Source organism: Mesoplodon densirostris, chromosome 6 (assembly GCF_025265405.1).
Source record: "Mesoplodon densirostris isolate mMesDen1 chromosome 6, mMesDen1 primary haplotype, whole genome shotgun sequence".
NCBI classification, from domain to species: domain Eukaryota; kingdom Metazoa; phylum Chordata; class Mammalia; order Artiodactyla; family Ziphiidae; genus Mesoplodon; species Mesoplodon densirostris.
Genome location: NC_082666.1, coordinates 21783868 through 21805803, shown reverse-complemented (window position 1 = coordinate 21805803; position 21936 = coordinate 21783868). Strand labels below are relative to the sequence as shown.

The following is a 21936-nucleotide window of genomic DNA, read 5'->3' as shown; positions in this document are numbered from 1 at the left end:
CAAGAAGGCCCGGTTGTTTTTAGGCACCTAGTGTGTATATATATATATATATATATATATATATATATATATATATATATATATATACACATATGTGTGTGTGTGTGTGTGTGTGTGTGTGTGTGCGTGTGTGACCAGCTGGAATGGAAAAAGCACACAGGATCATCCAGTCACAAGAACAAACTCTGTTTTACTAAACTGTCAGCTGTTGTCCCTCCTTCCCGGTGGGGGCTGTGACTGGGGCCCTTTGCTGCAGCCTTCCGGCATCTTCTCCTTAGCCCCTGCTCCATTTCCCTGGGAGTAGCTAGGTTCCTCGTCCCTGTGCTCCAGTTTAGGGGCTCCTCCCAGGCCTGATTGTCACCAGCCTCTTCCTCATCCTCCTCTATAGATAAGTCCTCAGGAAAGGGTGTGCTGGCCTCTGTGAAGAGGAAGATCAGGCATGTTCCAGTTTGAGAGGCTTTGTCTCTACCTCCACCAGACTCTCACCTCCCAACCCTGTACCTGGTTCTGGAACCTCCACACCCTTGTTTGGTTTGCTCTCTTGTAGCAGCTGGTGGATGGCCTGTAGCTTCATGTGCAAAAGCTCCTGCTGGGCTCCAGCCAGGGTAGTCACACTGCAGATATGTCCACTCAGAGGCTGCCCAATCTCTGTGCCCACCTCTCCCACCTACCACAAGTTCCCCTGGCCACAGGGTCATTGCTCTCCTTACCGCTCAAAAAGGGGCTCCAGCTGGGCCATCAGACTGTTCAGGTGTTGTTCTGTCTGCGCCAGCTGTTGTGTCAGCTGGGCCAGCTGTTGCTCTGGGGGTAAGGGAGAAAAGGAGAGCAATGGTTACCTACCTTCTGCTGTCCCTTAATCCCCTCCAAGTACAGACTTCTGCAAAACCCACCTGACTGCAGTGAATCCTTCTTGCCTGCCTCCTTTTGGAGAAAGGTAGCCTCATCTTTCCCCTGCTGTGGAAAAAGGCAAGGACAACAAGGTTCTCAATAACCTCAGCCTTGGGGCTTCCCTGGTGGTGCAGTGGTTAGGAATCCGCCTGCCAGTGCAGGGGACACGGGTTCGAGCCCTGGTCCGGAAAGATCCCACATGCCATGGAGCAACTAAGCCCGTGCACCACAACTACTGAGCCTGCGCTCTAGAGCCCACGTGCCACAACTACTGAAGCCTGCACACCTAGAGCCTGTGCTCTTCAACAAGAGAAGCCACCACAGTGAGAAGCCCACACACCTCAGCAAAGAGCAGCCCCCACTTGCTGCAACCAGAGAATGCCCACGTGCAGTAACGAAGACCCAATGCAGCCAAAATAAATTTATAAAAAAAAGGTAAGTAAATAAATAACCTCAGTCTCCAAAGCCAGAAAGAGGAGGACAATTTCAGGTAGACAAAACTAGTGGGTTTTTACCTCAGAGAATCACAATCACAACTAGTCCAGCTCCTCACCCAGGACAGGAAGCAACATGTCAGTATGCCCCACACGTGGTTGTTTAGTCTACTGAAACACCTCCAGGAAGGAGCAGCTGTCATCAGTTTGATAAAGTTCTGGTTGTTACTTTATACACAAAGCCAGAAGCTGTCCTGCGTGTATCTTCTTTTCATGGTACTGATCAGAGCCTTCCAAAATCATATGTTTTCAACGTGATAGCCCCTCAGGAATTTGAAGAAATTGGTCATACCCCCTGTCTTCTCTGGTTTAATAGTGCCAATCTTTTGCAGTCAGTGCTCATTTGACACGGTTTTCTCTGGTCGCTTTACTCTGGTTTGTTTTAAGAGCATGTACTGCTCTTAAAACAGTGCCCCCAAGAGAGTAAAATTCTCCAGGAGTGTTCTGATCAGAAGATAAAACACAATACCTCGTTCCTAGCATTGATTTGGGAAGTGGGTTATCACATCACACAACTGAACTTTGTCAAATAATAAACTGCTGCCAAATTATGTTTCTTTCATACTAGAGTCCAAGAATAGAATTTATTATCCTTGTAAAATTTCATCATTAAATCAATCCCTCATTCTAGCCTGTCAAGTCTATTTTGGATCACGATTAGCCGTCCCTCCTAGTTTCATATCATCTCCAAATTGGCTCAGCCCTCTATTTTCCAATGCAAGTAAGTGATAGGGCCAGGGCTGAAGGGAGAACCCTGGGAGGTACTACCTTCCATTTCAACAGTTTCAATTCACCACAATATACTGTCAGTTCACATTGCAGGGCCTCCTTCCCAAGGAGAACTTGAGACTGCTTGTTACCTCGAACTCTAAAAGCACTTTGGCTACAGTAATCAACTGCTCGTGCCAAGGCTGGACTCTCACCGGGAACTGCACTTACTGTAGTATGGACATTTGCTGGGTTCAAATCCCAGCTCCACCAGTTACTAGCTCTGGGTGGTCTTGAGCAAGTGACTAAACCTCTTCACTGGATTGTTGGGAGGATTAAATGTGATGATCATTATTTATTTACAATTTACCAAGGGCCCTTCACATCCACTACCACGCTGGATGCTCAAAATAACCCCATAATCGTAGCCAGGGAACTCTTGTCATTTTACAGACTGAAGGGAAAATGTGTCTTCTTCTTGGTACCACAGAGCCCCCGTGGGAGATTCAGGCTCAGGGCATCCCCACCCTTGGTCGTCCCGCACCTGTAAACACTTGTACAGCACAAAAGCCACGGCGGCTGCGGTGTACAGCGCCCCCAAGGGCAGCGCCCCGGCCCAGGCCCGCTCGCGCTGGTTCTTGGGCGGCGGCGGCGGCCGCCGCCGGGTTTCCGTGGCCCCAGGACTGACCTGGGCGGCGTCCCCTGAAGAGGAGGGCAGAAGCGGTCAGTACAGCTGGGGCTTGGGGCCTGTGGGCAGTCCCAGCCTCCCTCCAGCTGCCCTCGCTGGTACCTGGGTGTGCCCGGCGGTCGGGGCCGGGGCGGTCTCCGAACACCTCGGGCAGCGCAGACACAAGTAGCAGCCCCAGCGAACCCGCGAGCGACCCCACGCTCGCCATTGCAGGCAAACACCGCGAGAACCGAGGCGGCGCCGGCGTAGGTCGGACGTACCCGAGCGCTCCCGAGCCCGTTCAGGTCCCGGCTTCCCAGGAAGGTCACGCCCACCTAGTGAGTGGGCGGGGCCATGCTTATTTACATAGCACTGTGGTTCCAGCTTAGTTCATTTAAGAAATTAGTTCATTTCTTACCTCTATATAGGTATTCTGTTAGCCAGAATGTGTCCAGAAGCGTACAGTCTTAGAAGATTATAACTGGAAGTGGTTTTTATTTGCCACGCCACCAATTTCCTCACCCTAACCGTAAAATAAATTTCCCCTTGGAGCTATAAAAGGTTAGAGCGCGGGGCTTGTGCCGTAGTTCGTGCTGAAGGCCTGTTTCCTAGGCTACAAACGGGGGACTAGTTCCTTACTTGCGCCTAGGGGAAAGTCCCCGGACCCCAGGCAGAGAGTGCCGCGTGCGCATGCACGTAGACTTTCCCTGCTTCTCACAGATAAGTCCGCCAAGAAGCGATCCCGCATCTGGTGGGGTAGCCGAGCGGCGTGTGGCTGGGGGGGTGTCATCCGTCTACTTATATAGTTACGCAGGCAGTGCGCCTTGGCGCGCACCAACCACACGGGGCTCATTCTCAGTGCGGCTACTTTTTGTACCTCTTAGAAGGTAGCAAGTTACACCCCCCTACTACTACTGGAACTACTTACTTGTTCCTCCCGTGAACTACTTGTTCCTCCTGTGGCCTAATACCTCACTATCATTTTTTTGCAATTCCCATTTCGTGCAACGGCTTCCTCTTCCCCACCCTTTCCATCTGGCAAGTGCCTGTAATAGCCACCATTTATTGTGTAGCATGGTAACACGATAAAATTTGATCTCTGCCTGGGTTAGAATCCTGCCTCCCCTATTTGACTAGCCGACCACCCAGAGGCAGCCTGGGCTGCAGAGCAGAGTAGTCCAAACCACGACTCTAAGCCAGTTGACATAATCAATGTAAATAAGTGGTTCAGGCCAGGTGTAATAGGATAAATGGGCCCCAGCTGATTGTTGCCTTTAGGGAATTTGGGCCCACTATTGCCAGCTCTTCTGATTTTTTTCCAATAGATCAACAAACCTGGATTTCAAAATTTGGAAATCTCCAGTTTTTAAATGTTGACAAGGAATCAGTGGCAGACTTAGCATATTTGACACCTGAGAGATTTTTTAAAAGTCTCCTCTTCTATATGACAAAATTATTTTCAGTAATAACCAGGAAATGAAACAAATAATAGGGTCCAGAAAAGAAACTAATAATAATAAGGGCCAGAAATTCAAACAGTGAATTATTTATTTTATTGAACTCTGTAGATACAATCTTGACAATATTTTTAAAATAGTTAAAATTAAATATACATTACAGAACAAGAAAGGGTAATGGGTTAATATTTCTTAGTTACATTATTGTATTTTTTGAGAAAGGGGCAAAAAACTTATACTTACATTTAACCTATCTGAGTAATGGATAACTCTAATTGCTTTTTTAAAGTTAACTTCTGCAAATTCGTCAAAAGTAATTTTTGCATATTCCTATTTAATAGAGAATAGAGCTAGATTTGTCAATCTCCATGCATAGTTGATTAAAGAATAGCTTTTACTAATTTTCATATCAAAAAAGTTTCCTTCACATGAAGCAACAGACATACAAATAGGAAAAGAAAGTCTTAAACATAAAGATGTTTGGCAAAGGTTCATAAAAATTCCATTTGTCAGTAAATTCCAGAAATTTTCAATACAAATAAGAACTAAGTGGTCACCTAGAATGACAGAATTAAAGTAACTCAATGTCAATTTATTTGACTTTTTAATCACTGTGCTACCATTGTTCATTGTAAATCTACTGGTTAAATGCAGGACTGTGTAATATCACAGGAGACAGAAACTGTGCCCAAACCAAAGAACAACTCCAAATTGTTAAGAACTAATTCTGGCTATAAACACACGTAAGATGAACCTGTTTGTGTCAGGAGCCAGTTGTATAACTGGGCGTTCTACAGATTAACTTCCATGTAGATTATAATAGTTTTTTTTTTTTTTTTTTCTGGCCGCGCCACACCGCACGCAGGATCTTAATTCCCCTGACCAGGGATGGAACCCTCATCCCCTGCAGTGGAAGCATGGAGTCTTAACCACTGGACTGCCAGGGAAGTCGTAGATTAGAAAACTTCTAAAGGATAAGTAATATAAATGTGCTAATTTGAAGCTTATATAGTAGCATTAAAACTCATCAGTAACTACAACAATTTGGAATGTAGATCTACAAAATATTTTTCAGAAAGGAATATTTTATCACTGACATTTTTTAGAATTGCTGAAACTTGGTGATAATAAAAAGGAGACTGATTTTTAGTCAGTTTTGTTTTTAAATTCTCTACAGACAATACCCTCTTATTGCCTGGAGGGGCAGGATCTCTCCTGCCATCCCCATCCTTGGCACATCACTGCAATTATTTTAAATTTTTAAAAAACATTGTATGGGCCAGACAAAACAGATCTCTGACCTCTGGTCTAAGGTTTATATTTGGAACTTAAATCCCTCTTCCCACATCAACAGCCTCCCATGTGGTTGGGCTGTTTCTGGGCAGGGCAGGTACTCTGCTGCTCCCTGAAGCGAACAAGTGCAAACGCAGTGCTGTTTCCCAGGACAGATCTGGGGCAGAGGTTACTCTAATTCAGCTAACTTTTTTTTTTTAAAGCCATCTTTAAATTTATTTTCCAAATATAAATCTCAGTTAATGTTCATACACTGTCGTTCAGCTTCAGGCTTTTTTAACCTAGAAAAATATTCTCTTTTTAAAAATACATCTACTGAGGTATAACTGACAAACAATAAAGTACAAACAAAGGTGCACAATTTCATGATTGCTGACATATGTATAATGCACAAAAGCACGAGCATCACCAAAGCAATGAAAACATCCATCAGCCCCCACTCATCTTCAATCTAGAACACTGCTCCTGTCCCTCCCCGTCTCTGTCTTTCATGATATTGACTTTTAGGAAAGCTTAAGGTCACTTGTCTGGTGGAGTGTCCCCCATTCTAGATTTGCCTAATTGTTTCTTCATAATTTGATTCCCATTGAACATTTTTATCCAGGACATCACATGGGCAATGTAGAGCTCCTCCCACTGCATCCCATTAGGGACACAGAACATCACTTTGGGCACTTGGCTCAAGAGGTGTCTGTGAATGTCTCCATGACAAAGGTCCCTTTCCCTGTCATCATCACAAGTGGTCTGTCTCTGGTACCCTGTTCCTTAACAAAGGCTTTGACCACCAGTGAGGATTCTTGCTGGCTCAGTGATGGCATTGTGGGTAGCAGATGGTGGTCCTCTAATTCTGCACAACTACACTTCACAGCTGGCATCTTCTCTAAAGAAGACCTTTCCTTCCCTGACTCCTGCTCCTGTGTTTTTAAAGGCACCCTTGGGTTCATGAATTCTTTTCCTCCATCCAATGTGTATAACCCAATATCTTCCTTTTTGAGGTCCGAAGTGTGCTGCAATGCGCCAGTAGAGCCCTTCACCCTGCCTCTGCATCCTTCTGGGTCCTAACTAGTTTTCAAGTACACCACTGCTGTCAGACATGATCTTTCATTCTCCTTCTTTCCTGAGAGTGGACCCAGAGCCAAGCATTTCTCCATGACACCCTGACTGCCTTTATTGGAAGGACATTGAAAAATCAAGATCTGGGGAAGTAAACCCTTTTCAATGTTTGATGTAAAACATTTGAGGGTGTACATGTCAAGAACTATGAAGGATCTGAATCAGCTAACTTTTGAGCTTGACAGTTCCTAGGGACAGTTTGGATGAAGTGGACCAGGGGGAGGGAATCAAGCTTCCTCTAGCCCCCAAACTATTATACCAATAATAATAACAATGACAAAGGTCATCTTAACACATGCCCCTCGGGTCAGCCTTAGGGTGTAGTGGGACTGTAAGTACCAGGGGGCCCCCTCATCACATTTCACTTCAAAACATGCTCACTGAGGAATACCTTCTCTGTTCTCTGTCATGGGGCTCAGAGTTGGAGAGAAAAGGCATACACCCTGTGGCAGAAAGGAATCTCCACCCTAAGGCCTGGCTTCCTCGTCTTGTCGCTCCCGCCTCATGGCACTTCTGCCCGCCTTGGGGTCTTCATGAGCTCACATGCCCAGTGGCTCAGTAAACTCAGGCCTGCCTCTCCTCTGGCCGAAGTTGCTACAGGGTACAGGGGAGGGATGGGGGTGGGGGCGGAAGCCCAGGAGCTGCTGGGTGGTGCAGGTGCAGGCACAGGGTGGTGTCTTTGTTCTTTCACTCATCCCTCCCCGCCCCCTTCCTCCCCGGAAACCAGTAACTTTGCCACCACCGGTATTGGAGGTGCTGAGCCGTGGGGGCCAGGCCCAGGGAGGGGTGGGAGTAAAGGGGGCTGCCGCAGCTGTGTTGGGCCATAATTCAGGCTGACCCCTTGGCTCAGGGCAGGATGCCTGCAAATTCGGCTTCTGTACCAGGAGGTCTGAGCAGAAGTGACAACCATACGGATCTGCTAGTGCCTGGTGAGCTGGGCGGGGCAGGGGCAGGGGGAGGGGTCACGTGGCTCCATGTCCCACCTGCTGGGACCTGGAGGGTTAGGCTGGGCAGTAACACACACCACCACCCCCATCCTCTCACATCTACAGGAATCCCCTCCGTGACCAAGGCCTGGGGACTGTGGGCCCTCTTAGGGGCTGTGACGCTGCTGCTTCTCATCTCACTGGCTGTGCACTTATTCCAATGGACTAGTGGCTGGAGCAGGAACCATCCGGGACGGGGACGGTGAGTGGGGGGCAACAGAGATGGGTTGATCGAGAGTTCCCCCTTACCAACAAGCACCCTCTCATCCCCTAAACTCTGTGTTGCAGGCCTGGAGAGTCTGCGGAAGAGGTCCCTCTGTACGGGAATCTGCATTATCTGCAGACAGGTAGGAAGCTTTCAGAGGGTAGGGAGGGGCACAGTGGCCAGGGTGCAGGGGGAGGAACAAGAAGTGACCAGGTTCCTGTTCCCTGTCCTAGGACGGCTGTCTCAAGAACCGGGGCCAGACCAACAGGATCCAACACCTGGAGGCCCTGCCAGGGTGAGTCAGTTGTGGCTGAAGAAGAGGGGAGGGAAGGTAGTGGGGGATTTTTCAAGGGTCCAGTGAACTTCTAACAGCCTTGCATCTCCAGGCTGCAGAGGAGGTGATGTGCTATACCAGCCTGCAGCTGCGGCCTCCTCAGGGCCGGATCCCCAGCCCTGGAAGCCCCATCAAGTACTCGGAGGTGGTGCTGGACTCTGAGCCAAAGCCCCAGGCCTCGAGCCCCGAGCCGGAGCTCTACGCCTCAGTGTGTGCCCAGACCCGCAGAGCCCGGGCTTCCTTTCCAGACCAGGCCTACGCCAACAGCCAGCCTGCACCCAGCTGAGACAGAGCGCCTGGCACAGTGGGGCATACAACTCCCCCGCCTCCTCTGTTGCCAGGGTTACTGCTACCCTGTCTGGGGCATGACTGTTTCCCAACCACCCCCTAAAGACAGGCAGCCATTGCTCAGTCAGGAGTTTTGCTCCTCGAACTTCCTATCTGAGCTGTGAGGGAGACATCTCAGAGGAATGGCAGGCCCCCCGTTTCCTGAGGGTGGAGGAAGCAAAGGCAGTGGCCCCCTCTCCACCCGTTTTTTCCCTCTATCTATTCCTCTCGCCCCCAAACTCCCAGGTCCTCACTCCTCCTTCCGGAGCTTAACCAGATCCTCCCCGCTCTGGCTGCCTCTTAGTCTACCCCTGACACCTCAGTGTCTCTTCAGACACAAGAAGTGGGCAGGGGAGGGAGGGGGTAAGAGTCTGAGAGGACACAGATGGGCATCCTCCTCAGGAGCCCACAGGCTGGCGGGGTCCTGGAGCTCAGTGACCTGAGAAACCCAAGCCTGGTCTCTGGCTTGAGAACCCTGGCAGAATACCAGTCTCCATCCTGCCATCTCTATTATGTGCCCAAGTTTTTAAATAAAACTTCTGAAGAAGTGTTTAGATTTCACCTAGAAAGCCACACACCTGCAACAGGCCCCACGTGGTGGGGCGGTGACCTCTGCTCTCTGCACAGAGCACTTCTGGGAACGTCTACCTGGGAAAGAGGGGCCAAGAAGGGCCGCAGCATCAGTGATGCAGGGGTGGGTGCTACGGGTGGAGGCCGGAGCCCAGCTGCTGCTTTAACGTCCCCAGGATTTGCGCACAGAGCCTCCCCACTCCCATCACCCGCGGTCTGCAAGTTTCCCACCCTCTGACCTACTTTCCCCAGGGCCATCACCCACAGCCTGAGGTCTGGGCCATTTTCCCCTACAGCCTCTGTAGATCTCTTGACAGACATTACTGAGGTTTGAGCAGAAAAAAAGGGGAAGCTGAGGCTTTTACTTCCAGACTTCTCTCTTTCCTACTTAGAGTCCCAGAGAAAACCACAGAAAAGGGAACCTTGAGCCTGAGACCAGCCTGGTGGTCCCAATGAGAAGGGGGACCCGCCTCTCCACACACACACAATAACCCAAATGCCCCAGGGTTCCTGGACCTCTGAGGACCCCAACCTGGGCCTCCCCAGAAGAGGCCCCGGTCGCGGTTAAGGGCAGGCAGCTGGGACTGTGTGGGAGGGAAGGTGGCTTTGGGGGCGGGCACCGGATGCGGGGAACCGCGGGCAGCGGGATGTGGGGTTCTGAGGGCTGCTGTGCTGAAGACGGCTCAACGTGCCCGCGGCCTGGGAGACGGGACGCCCTGACCTTGGAAGAAGCAAGGGTTGGGGTCCCGCCAACCTCCTGGGACGAGCCGGGAGCCGCAGCCGAGGTCTTAAACGCCGCCAAGGTAGGAAGCCGACCTCCGCTCCCCAATCTCCCTCTCCCGGCGCCCGGACCAAGCCCCGAGCGCCCCCGCCTGGTGCGACGCGGCCTCGCCACCACCTCTGCGCAGGCGTAATACTGCCCTGCCCACAGCATGCTGGGAGATGTAGTCCCGACTGTGCGGGGCTGACCCCGAATGTCTCCCGGGACTTCGGGAAGCACTGGCCGTGTAGCTCTCAGAGCTGCCGCCTCCCCCGTTCGCGGAACCTAGCGGACTCACTCTGTCTGAAGCTGGGGTGCTATTTGAACTTTGTTCTCCTTCCAGTTCCCGAAGCCTGGACCCTCTGCCTTCCCCCTCCCCTACAACCCTTGAATTTTTCTTACCGTCTTATCTCTCCTATCACCGAGGTTCGTGCCCTAGCCTAGGCCCTCAGGACTGAACGCCAGGACTGCGGCAACTTACTAATTGATCCCTGAGTCTAGGAAATAAGTCGGGGCAGCCAGATCCGCCTCAGACACCCTTGCCACATCTCGCTAGCTGATCAACTCTTCTCACGAAATACCTGGTAGTTCTCGCCCCTTCCACAGCTCCAGGTGCTTTCCCTAGCAGCCTCCCTTCCCTCACTGGTGTCTGTTTCCAGCCAGAAGGAGAGCCCTGTCCTCGGCAAACTCCCAGGGGCGGATCCTTAGGGGAAGCCATCAGGGCCCGCGGGGGTGGGGGTGTGGCCCCGCGTTCCCCCTCTTCCTGAGATTCCGGCTGGGAGGATAGGGTTAGGCTCAAGGCTCAAGATGCAAAGAGGCAGGGTCTTTGGGTCGTCAAAGGCTCAATGATAGGAAGTTCTTAAGGAATTACTTATAGGTGGGGAAGGGCCTCGAAGGCCCTTCAGCCAAGGCCCCTCCAGCGTTGGCCTTGCTCTGCACTGTCAAGATAACTCTAAACTTACAAGCTGGTTTTGGCTACAAAGGGGGGAAACAAAGCTGGGACATGGAGAGAGACCAAGTCTTAATGACTTCATTTGAAACCTGGAATCCAGCCATGCCCAGAGCTAGACCCGTCTACCGAACTTTTTGGTTATGTAAGCTAATACAGTCCCTTTTTTGCTTAAGTCAGACTAAGTTAGATTTTCTAACTCTTCCAACCACGAGTTCTGACTAATTCTGTGGGGAAGAGCAGCTGACCAAGGCCAACTGAAGATGCTAAACCTCTTATTGCTCAACTCCTCCACCAGCCACCCTCCTCTGATTTTTTTTTTTTTTTTTGCAGTACGCGGGCCTCTCACTGTTGTGGCCTCTCCCGTTGCGGAGCACAGGCTCCAGACGCGCAGGCTCAGCGGCCATGGCTCACAGGCCCAGCCGCTCCGCGGCATGTGGGATCTTCCCGGACCGGGGCACGAACCCATGTCCCCTGCATTGGCAGGCGGACTCCCGACCACTGTGCCACCAGGGAAGCCCCCTCCTCTAATTTAATACTTGAATGTGCTATCATGCCATTTGACCCTAAGAGATTTCTGCATACTATGTGAGTTAACCTAGCCTCTTGCCAAGCTTTTACATTTCTATAGAATTGTATAGCTGGAAGGAGGCTGACAGATCTGACCCAAACTTATACCCACTGCAGGAACCACACTGTGAGCTGCTTCTTAAACACTCCCTGAGATTCGGAGCTCACTACCTTACCAAATGCTGCTTTCCCATCTTTCTTATTGAGACTTTTTTTTGGGGGGGGGGAGCAAAATCTGCTTGCATGTTACTTTTTTCACCAATTCTGCCTCCTAAGCTACAGGCATACAATCAGTCTTCTTCCTCCTGTACGTGACAGCCCTGGAGGAATTGGAAGCCAGCCCTGCTGGATGGCCTAAGCCTTTTCCCCCCCGCTTCTTCCCAGGAAGAGCTTTCTAAAGTTCCTTTTACAGTTCTTTTATAGACCGTATTTGCAGCCTACTCATCCTTCCCATTGTTTCACTTGACCAGAATCTCTCTTAAAGTGTGGCGTTAAGAAGTGAATATAGGGCTTCCCTGGTGGCGCAGTGGTTGAGAGTCCGCCTGCCGATGCAGGGGACACGGGGTCGTGCCCCGCTCCGGGAAGATCCCACATGCCACGGAGCGGCTGGGCCCGTGAGCCATGGCTGCTGAGCCTGCACGTCTGGAGCCTGTGCTCTGCAATGGGAGAGGCCACAGGAGTGAGAGGCCCGCGTACCACAAAAAAAAAAAAAAGAAGTGAATATAATACTGGCAGTAACAGTGGGGGCCCATCTCTTTATTGGGCACTAAATCTACAGGGACTTTGTTGATAAGGAATACACTCATTTAGCCTAGCTTAAGTAAAGGGGTGTTTATTGTAAGGAAACCTGGGGTAATTAAGAGACTGGATGGAATGGGAATCCCAAAACAGTGGCTATGATCTGACTGGGCCTGTGCAGACGGTTATTGGATCTCAGATCTTGGCATCACTGTGGACCTTGGGGACAGGAGGATGTGGGTCTTCACACTCCTGCTCCTCCAGTCCTGTGACTCAGATTCTCCGTCTCTGCCTCTTTTATTTATTTCCCAATTTCTTCCCACTTTGCTAATTTGCATCAGCATCCCTTAATGTATATTCTCTACTTCATGCTTCTGTTTCCTCACAACAGCTTTGTATTTCCTCCTCTGTCTCATAACCTCAGTTAAATGTTTAATTATAGGAATAGTGTGAGCACATGATTAAAAAAATCAAATAAATCTGAAGGGTATACAACAGTGGTTCTCAACCAGAAGTGACTGTACCCTCCACGGTTTATTTGGCAATATCTGGAGACATTTTTGGCTGTCACAATTGGAGAGGGAGTGCTATTGGTCTATAGTGGGTAGAGGCCAGGGATGCCGCTAAACACACAGATCAGCCAATCTCAACAAAGAATTTCTGGCTGCAAAAGCTAAAAGTGCCAAAGTTGAGAAATCCTAGAAGAGGGGGAAAAAGCAAAGTAAAAGGTTGTAGTTCCCAGAGGCACCTACTATTAATGGCTTCTGTTTTTAAGTCTTTTGGTGAATATCACTATATCTGTCAATAATACCTAGACTACCCAGAGCGAGGGGATTCTGGGCATGTGGCAACCCTACAGAAGCTTCCACACCCCCCGACAGCTCCCAGCTATAGGTGATGAACTTTTAAAAAACTTATTTAGGGGCCTCCCTGGTGGCGCAGTGGTTGAGAGTCCGCCTGCCGATGCAGGGGATACGGGTTCGTGCCCCGATCTGGGAGGATCCCATATGCCGCGGAGCGGCTGGGCCCGTGAGCCATGGCCACTGGGCCTGCGCTTCCGGAGCCTGTGCTCTGCAACGGGAGAGGCCACGACAGTGAGAGGCCCGCATACCGCACAAAAAAAAAAAAAAAAAAAAAAACCTTATTTATTTATTTATTTATTTTTGGCTGCATTGGGTCTTCATTGCTGCACGCGAGCTTTCTCTAGTTGAGGCAGTGGGGGCTACTCTTCGTTGTGGTGCGCGCGGACTTTTCATTGCAGTGGCTTCTCTTGCTGCAGAGCATGGGCTCTAGAGCGCAGACTCAGTAGTTGTGGCGCTTGGGCGTAGTTGCTCTGCGGCATGTGGGATCTTCCCTGACCAGGGCTCGAACCCATGTCCCCTGCCTTGGCAGGCGGATTCTTAGCCACTGCTCAACCAGGGAAGTCCCTAGGTGATGAGCTTTACGTGGGCTCTGCTGAACTCCTGGCTGAGAGAATTCCCTGCAGACAAGTTTCTGGAGAACAGTCTCAGAGCCAAGAGCAAAGACCTTTAGGAAGGCAGCAAGTCCCAGAAACAGCTTGCTTCCCAAGAACAATGAATGGCTTTACTGAGTTTCCCTGACTCTCCAAAAAACTCATGGTGGATTGACTTTCTCAGCCCTTGAGGTTGGGAGAATGCAAACAAACCAGAGGGCAGAGAGACCTGCTGGAGGAAACAGATGAACCTCTGACTGAAAAACTGAGAGCCTGGAGGAGATATGTGTGAAGCTCAAACACAAAAGATTTCCCTGAACATGAAAATGTGATATCAGAACTAAAAATGTCCATAGATAAATCAAAGGAGAGGATAGTCACTGATAAAACTCAAAAACAGGTCTAGAAAATCAAATAGATGAAATATCTCAAAACATGTAACAAAAATATGCAGATGCAAATCATGTGGTGAAAGATGGAAATTGGAACAGACCCAGGAGACTTAACTGCAATTCTATGAGTTCCTGGAGAAAAAGGAACAGGAGAGGAGTGGTCATAGTTAAATAATAGATGAAATTTCCCTGAGCCGAAGAAAGACTCAAGTTACAGACTGGATTGGTAGGAAAAGATACACACTTATGAAGGCAGTCGAAAGGCACAAACTTCCAGTTATAAGATAAATACTAGGGATGTCATGTACAGCATGATAAATATAACTAACACTGCTGCACGATATATATGAAAGTTGTGAAGAGAGTAATCCTGAGTTCTCATTACAGGAAGAACATTTTTTTCTATTTCTTTAATTTTATATCCACATGAGATGATGAATGTTCACTAAACTTATTGTAATAATCATTTCATGATGTATGTAAATCAAATCTTTATGCTGTACACCTTAAACTTATGAGTGCTGTATGTCAATTATATCTCAATAAAACTAGAAGGAAAAAACCACACACTTAGCCACGTACAGATTAAAATTCCTAAGCTCTAAGGATATGGGAAATCTTACACATATCCAGGGAGAATGAAAGTTCTTTCTTCTTATCTGCTACCGTGGAAGTTAAAAGACAGCAAAACTGAATTTGAGTTAATGAGAGAAAAGGCCTGCAACCCAGAACCAGCCAAGAAAGAAAGAAAGATATTTGAAGATTTGCAGTAATCACTCAGTAGCTCATCTGAGAAATACTTTTAAGAGAAGACTCTAATGAAACAACAAATGAATCAGAACAGAGACTTCAAGATAGGGGAAGATGAAGAGAAGAGGAAAGAAAGCAGTGGGGAGCAACGAACCATGATCTACGTATTTATATCTCTATGTATTTATAACATGTAATAAAAATGCTAAACAAGGACTCTTGGAACAGATGGAACACACTGTGAGGGAAATTCTAATAATGACTAAATTATCTCAATAAAACTCTGGAATCAGGTAGTGGAGATAAGGGGAAGGTAAGTGTTCTAGTACTTAAGTGGGGAGGGGTTGGGAGGATGAAAGAGAGGGAGGGGTAGTGAAAATCATCTAAAGACCATATCTTATGGGGGTGTAGAGGAAGTAGAAGATAAATCGAGTAGGATGGAAATAGCTGTTCTGGGTTCACACACTAGGAGAGTCATGTGTGCTTATATAGAGAGCAGGGCAAAGGATAGTAACTATTAGTAGAATGATGAACTCCAAATAACAAGGGGGGAAATGGGACGAATGGCCATTCATTCAATCCAGCAAAGGTAAAGAAAAGAAGAGTTCACAACAATGTTAAGAAATTTAAAAACAAGTAAGATGGAAATAACAAATCAAATATACCACTCATTACTGTAAACATGAGTGGACTGAATTCTTCCATTAAAAGTCTGTCAGACTCTGTTATAAATCAAATTCTGGTCCATATTATTTAAAAGAAACACACTTAAAGTGATGAAGAAACTTTCAAAATAAAGATGTGGGAAAGGGATACTAGGCAGATAAACAGAAAGCAGTGGTAATGCTGATATCCAACAAAGGGAATTTAAGTTTCAGGCTGAAGTTGATGTGAGGACTGCTTAGAAAGCGGTAGGAGAGAATTTTGGGGTGCTGGGAATCTTCTGTATCTTGACTGTGGTGGTGGTTACATGACCAAATACATTTAGCAAAACTCATAGAATTGGGGCTTCCCTGGTGGCGCAGTGGTTGAGAGTCCGCCTGCCGATGCAGGGGACATGGGTTCGTGCCCCGGTCTGGGAAGATCCCACGTGCCGCGGAGCGGCTGGTCGCGTGAGCCTTGGCCGCTGAGCCTGCGCGTCTGGAGCCTGTGCTCCGCAACGGGAGAGGCCACAACAGTGAGAGGCCCTCGTACCGCAAAAAAAAAAAAAAAAAAGAATTGACTTCATATGTACTCATATGAAGAAAGTTATACAATATAATTAAAAGATACAAAGCAAAAGTGGGACAAACAGAAAATCAACCATCTCTCTGGCATTGAAAGTGCTGAATCCTAACCACTAGATCACTGGGGAACTCCCTCAACCCTCCCTCTTCCCTTCCCTTGGAAGGGAAGATAAAATATCAGAAAAAAATGTCAATTCTCCCAAAATTAAAGTATACCATTAAGATAGTTCCAATCTGTATCTCAAAGAATAGTCAAGGACAAATATTTTAAAAGAAAAAGAGAAATTTGCCTTACCAAATATCAGAACATGCTCTAAGACCACTTAAATCAATAAGTAAAAGGGAATCAATAGGTAAACAGGAACCCCAAACTAGGTGTTTGTGTATAAGGGAACATGGCAATTCAGTTCATTGGAGAAAGGATGATATAATAAGAAATGGTCCTGGAACAGGAGGCCGTCCTTACTGAGAGCCGAAGCTGGGCTGGGACTGTGTACCAGCTGGGCTTTTGTTCCAGAGCAGTGGCACCTGGTGGGGGAGGGCACAGCTTCTCTTACAGGACACTCACAGCATCACAGCTGGAGGTACTGAGAGACAGACTTGGCTTCCAGGCTGTCCTCATGGGTCTGGCTTATCCCTGCCCTGCCACTTTCCATCCGCCTTGCCTCCCCAGCTGCCTGCCCTGCAGACTCCAAACTCCAGCATCAGAAGCAAAGATAATGACCTTTCACAGACCGTTTAACTAGTTCTTATAATTGCATTAATTGGGCAAGGGCAATTTCCTGTAACAAATCTCTTAACTGAAAAAAAATTATGTGCGTGTATGTATATGTGTACGCATACCCTAATGGTCTACTTCTCTGCGCCATTTTTTATTGAGATATAATAACATTGTGTAAGTGTAAGGTGTACAATGTGTTGATGTGATACATTTATATACTGCATTATGCTTACCACCATGGTTAGCTAACACCTCTATCATGTCACATAATTGTCATTTCTTTTATGTGGTGAGAACAGTTTGAGCCTTGACTGGCATACTAGATGAAGGACATATAAGTATTCATTGTATTATTCTTCCAAGTTTCCTCTAGGGTTTGAATTTTCAAAATAAAATTCTGGAGGGAGAATAAGAATACAAAGGATCTAACATCAATAGAAGAGCAAATCCAACTGGTTAACAAACATGAAAGTACATTCAAATTCACTAGGAGTCAGGGACATGCAATTTAAAGTAATAAGGAGGTACCACTTTACGTCCATGGTGGAAAACTGGGGCTCAAAGCCATTGGGAAACTCTGAGAGCCAGTATAGACCATGTGCCCTCAGTTAGCCCCCCAGGGTGAGGTTGCTAGGGGGTACACCAGTTCCCACCAGTCATCAGTTGAGCTGCTCTGGTGCGAGGTACTAATTTCCAGCACTTTCTCACTGCCTGCCAAAGAAAAGCTGCAAAGATGCTGGCAGTTGGAAGCCAGACTGAAGCACACCAAGTGGAAAGACCAGGAGGACAGGGATGGCTGAGCCTCTGCGTGCTTGCCCCTGCATCACTCAGATCCACGTATGCCCCTTCTTAGGTCACGCTGTCACTGCTTCTCCAAGGTCACAACTTCTTAAAAGTGGAGGAGGAAAGAGAGGAAGAAAACCCTACACTAGGAGGGTTAGTGGGACAAGCTACACTACTGTAGCTGGTGCTAAGGCTGCAGCGGAGATTCTTCCTTCTCTCCATCCATTCTAGACTCCCCATCGCTCTCAAGCAGCACTTGATGCTGGTCTAAATGGCTTGTCTGGTGGGTAACCCAGACCTTCATTTCCAAGGGGTCGGAGCTCCGACAACTGTGTCCTTTTCAGGCTGGGGTGGTCACCGTTGCCCATTTGTGGATAACGTATCACTGGGCACGAAGCACCGAGGGGTGCCCACGACTCTCCTGTGTGCAGGCCCGCTCCCCCTGCTCGCGATAGGTAGCAGCAACCCCGTCTCCCCGTGATAGTCAGGCTGGCTTACCTGCCGGGATAATCCCCCTGCCCCAAGTGTGTGAGAGGGTCGGAGCCAGGCACAACTGCTAAGCGTGGGAGACTCCGGGCACCACAGAGACTCTCTCTCTGCATCCTTTCGCCTTCTGCTCCCACTGCTACCTGAGTGTTCATCTCCATGTTCTCCCATTGAAATTCCTGAGAACAAAAATTTGATAAGCTCACATCCTCCCCGATTTCCAGGCCAGGCCACCCCAGAGGCCACTGGCTGGTCTCTGAACAGGCCAGCCTTGAGTTTGCTGTCCACTTGGTTATCTCAGTCAGCTGAGGTCAGAGGGGTTGGAGGTCACATAACACAATTTTAGGGGTCTAGGGCTGCCTCATCAGCAGGGGTTTGGCCCCCCCTTAGAAGGGGCTGTAGGTGTGGCTGGCACAATGTTTGGCGTATTTGGTAAAGAAGCTGTAGTCCTATGGGGCAGCCTTTTGTCACCAGCCCTCCTAGTCATACGGTTAATTCATAATGAACTTATAGCCCACTGAGTGTAATTTCCTAATTTGTAAAATAAGTGGGTCAAGCTAAGATCCTTCTAGCTCCAAAACGACTGATAACTGTCTCTCCCCGCAGACATTTATACATAAACTATTTTTAAGCCAGGACTGCCTCCAACCTATGCTTATGTAATTTATTTATTGAGCCCCAAGTTTTTTGAGCCCCTTTCCACACAGCAAATTCTTTCCCGAAGCCCTCCCTCATAGCTGGGCTCCCTCCTCTTGTTTACCGTAGAACCACTCCCTGAAATAAGCATGGAGGGGTCAGGAGAGGGCAAGAAATGGGCTTTGGTGTTTGTCCTCTAGGATCTCAGATGAAATTATGATCCTGGAAAAGCTGAAATGTACAGCACTGGCCCCTCAGCTCTGAGAAGCCCCCAGGCATTCCTGACATTTGGGTAGGTGAGGTGCAGCTCAGAGTTACAGCTGTCCTTTCTGATGTCCAGCCTCAAAAGGAAATATACATGTCAATATCGGAAAGACCCCATGTGGCACACATGGGGAAGGAGACGTACTCTGCTCTCATACCTTCTTCACAAAGGAAGGCCACACGTTGGTCTAGGACTGAGGGAATGCAGAGTGTCATAAGGAGAGGTATATCCATCACCAAAAGAGCAAAGAGGACAGAAATACAGACCGGCTGGCCTAAGACGTCCAAGGCATTGTGGGCGTGCAGTTTAGCTCATCCAGTCCCATTTGGGCACCCTCCCTCCTAAAGCCTCCCCAAGGGTCGAGTTAGGCAGCATGCCCATTGATTCCTTTTTTGGGCACATACTCATTTGAAGCTTGGTTTTGGCATTTTACCTGGCATCCAGGCCCTGTTGCACATGGGTTCTGAAAACTGGGACATTATCTCTAGTTTACAGAACTCCTGCAAGTGTTCCTGCCATTGATTTACACACACGCTGTCCCTACACCCCATGCCCTGTGCACCACAGGTACCAGTACCCTGACCACACCCCCTCACTCCTGCCACCAGCTGCTCTATGCACTCCCACTCACTCTCACAGGCCCCTGAGGCCCCCAGGGAGTCACCAGCACATACCACTCTCACTGTCTGGGAGAGGGGGCTGGGGTGTTGGAAACTTTAATCAAGCAGGGACGGTTAACAGCTGCAGGGACACCCTAGGAAAGAGTGAGCTTTCAAAAGGATATACTTATAGACTCTGTCCCCCTGACCTTTTAAGACTTCTGAAAATGACCTGTCATTTCCCGCCATGGAAAAAAACCACAGCCATCACATGCACCCTTCAGGCCCCAGAATCCTCCATGCTTAACCCTCCAGGCAGGCTTGGGCAGAGATGCTCGCTTCTCACAGACGCCCCAACAGACTGCAGAGACCTGGGGATGCGGGTGCATGCTTGCACACTCACACCCATGTGGATGTCTGCCTCTCCCCCCCACACGTTTCTCAGGTGACAAATGTGTTCTTCTGTGTCAGTGGGCACTTTTTCTGGGCAGGCTGGGTGACACTGTTGGGTAGAGCTCTTATCAGACCCACAGGCCTATCACCCCTCCACACACCACTAACTGTACAGTACAAGCTGCTAGCGTGGGGGGAGGACCTCTTTCTCCTTCCTTTTTCCTCCCTGCAGCTGCGGGTTGGGGGAAGGGTTCTGAGGGGGAGGATGTCACCGACTCAGGGTGGGTTTTTCCCACCTCCATGCCTTGTCTTGCCCCAGCCTCTTCTCACCTGCAGTGAGCCCTGCGGGGGGAAACGTTCTGATAAAAAGAACTTAAGGGAGCCCTCTGCAGCTCTGCTCAGCATGCACACCCTCCCCGCCCCCCGTTTCCTCTCCTCCATCAGCCAGGCCTCTCAGCCCCTGGTCTTCCCCCACAGATGCCCCTTTTTCACTGGGGCTGGGAGTAAAGGGACAGTTAGTTTCTGCTGTATAACAAAGTGAATCAGTTATACATATACATATTTCTCCATATCCCCTCCCTCTTGTGTCTCCCTCCCTCCCACCCTCCCTGTCCCACCCCTCTAGGTGGTCACAAAGCACCGAGCTGATCTCCCTGTGCTATGCGGCTGCTTCCCACTAGCTATCTATTTTACATTTGGTAGCGTATATATGTCCATGCCACTCTCTCACTTCGTCCCAGCTTACCCTTCCCCCTCCCCGTGTCCTCAAGTCCATTCTCTACGTTTGCGTCTTTATTCCTGTCCTGCCCCTAGGTTCTTCAGAACCTTTTTTTTTTTTTTTAGATTCCATATATATGTGTTAGCATACGGTATTGGTCTTTCTCTTTCTGACTTACTTCACTCTGTATGACAGACTCTAGGTCCACCGGACGGACTTGTTAACGAAAGAATTTTACTAGGAGAGTACGAGGGAAGCCAAAACCAAACCAAGAAGAAAGCAAACCCTTGGCTGGTCCAGAGTCTGCCCGCTCAGAACCCAGCCCTGCTCTTGGCCTCCCCTCTGAGAAGCTGCAGTCCATCTTCACCCCATGCAAGTCCTTTGCTTGTCTGCTCCCTGACCCCCAACAAGGTGCAGGAATAGTCAGCGCTGAAGGTTTTTGCAGAGGCACACAAACTGTGGTGTCCCTCACCCTCACCCTCAGCCCGGCCTTTCCCAGAGCTTCTGCCTCTTGCACTCAGCTTGCTGGGTCTGGCTCAGATATTGGAACACAGGGGTCACGTCCGTCTGCCAGAAGGCAGGATGGGACAAGGAAGAGGCAGACTGGCCACAGGTGTGATCATTAGGGCAACAAAGGTGAAGGAGGCCAGGGAAAGGCTGTGAAGCGAGAGTTTGGGGGTGTTGACACAGGACGAGCAGTTTGGTCCCAGATGCTCTGCATCCTCCAAAGCGTTGCCTCATTCCCAGGAAAGGCTTTGGACTGAGAACGTCTCTGTGTGTGGGATTCTCAGCAGCTCTGTAGGACTACAGTAGGAGGGGAGCCGGGCCCACCCTGAAAGCCCCCAAACTGATGGAGAGAAAAGTCCCACCAAATCAGGGACCCCCCTTATGGGAACTCATATCTACTGGGAAGCTCAGGATGAGGAGGAGGTAGGGCTCCACACTAGGACCCCTCAATCTGATGGGGAGGATGAAGCCTCACCCTGGAGCAATGATTAGGGACATCCTCTTTGGTCAGTTGAGCACAAAAGAGCTCCGACTGCACATAGAAAGCCTGTGGGCTGGGCAGCCAGGAAAGAAGCATGGGGCAAATCAGGGTAGAGGATGAGGGTGGGCGTTTGGAGCCCAGCACTGTCAAGGTGGGTCTGGGATGCATGAAGGAGGAGCACAGGCAAGACACAGGGACAGGCCTGAGTATTGGTTCTGTGACACCCCACAGCCCTGAACCCCATACTCTGGACCTCAGGTTCCCCTCCCCTGCCCCTCTGGCCGGGGCTCAGGGATGCCGTCTGCTTCACTGAACCCATCTGTCTGAGGCTGGGTCACATCTTCCTCTTTTGTGACTGGAAGTCACAGGGCAAAGCACTAAGCTGTACAGTCACGGAGGGAACACAGAGCTTAAGAGTGTGAAGGGACAGAGGGGAGAGTGGCAAGAAAGCCTGGGGCCGGTGGGAG

At 49.1% G+C, this 21936-nt stretch overlaps 2 protein-coding genes across 5 annotated transcripts; one reads left to right on the top strand and one right to left on the bottom strand.

Annotated features, from left to right (window-relative positions):
• Positions 1-170: 170 nt before the first annotated feature.
• On the bottom strand, positions 171-3062 carry CCDC107 (coiled-coil domain containing 107). Of its 4 annotated transcripts, none has more exons than XM_060101241.1 (6): positions 2881-3062; positions 2635-2792; positions 891-954; positions 711-801; positions 502-614; positions 171-418 (listed from the first exon to the last, which is right to left on the bottom strand). In XM_060101241.1, the coding sequence occupies exons 1-6, from the start codon at positions 2984-2986 to the stop codon at positions 171-173; spliced, it is 780 nt and encodes a 259-aa protein (XP_059957224.1). In that variant the 5' UTR covers positions 2987-3062. The 4 variants fall into 4 exon arrangements, with proteins under 4 accessions (XP_059957224.1, XP_059957225.1, XP_059957226.1 ...); XM_060101242.1 differs by having other exon boundaries at positions 891-951; XM_060101243.1 differs by having other exon boundaries at positions 2779-2792.
• Positions 3063-7384: 4322 nt separating this feature from the next.
• Positions 7385-8431, top strand: SIT1 (signaling threshold regulating transmembrane adaptor 1). The gene is made up of 5 exons (XM_060102378.1): positions 7385-7549; positions 7673-7808; positions 7895-7953; positions 8045-8106; positions 8198-8431. The coding sequence occupies exons 1-5, from the start codon at positions 7477-7479 to the stop codon at positions 8429-8431; spliced, it is 564 nt and encodes a 187-aa protein (XP_059958361.1). The 5' UTR covers positions 7385-7476.
• Positions 8432-21936: the final 13505 nt, after the last annotated feature.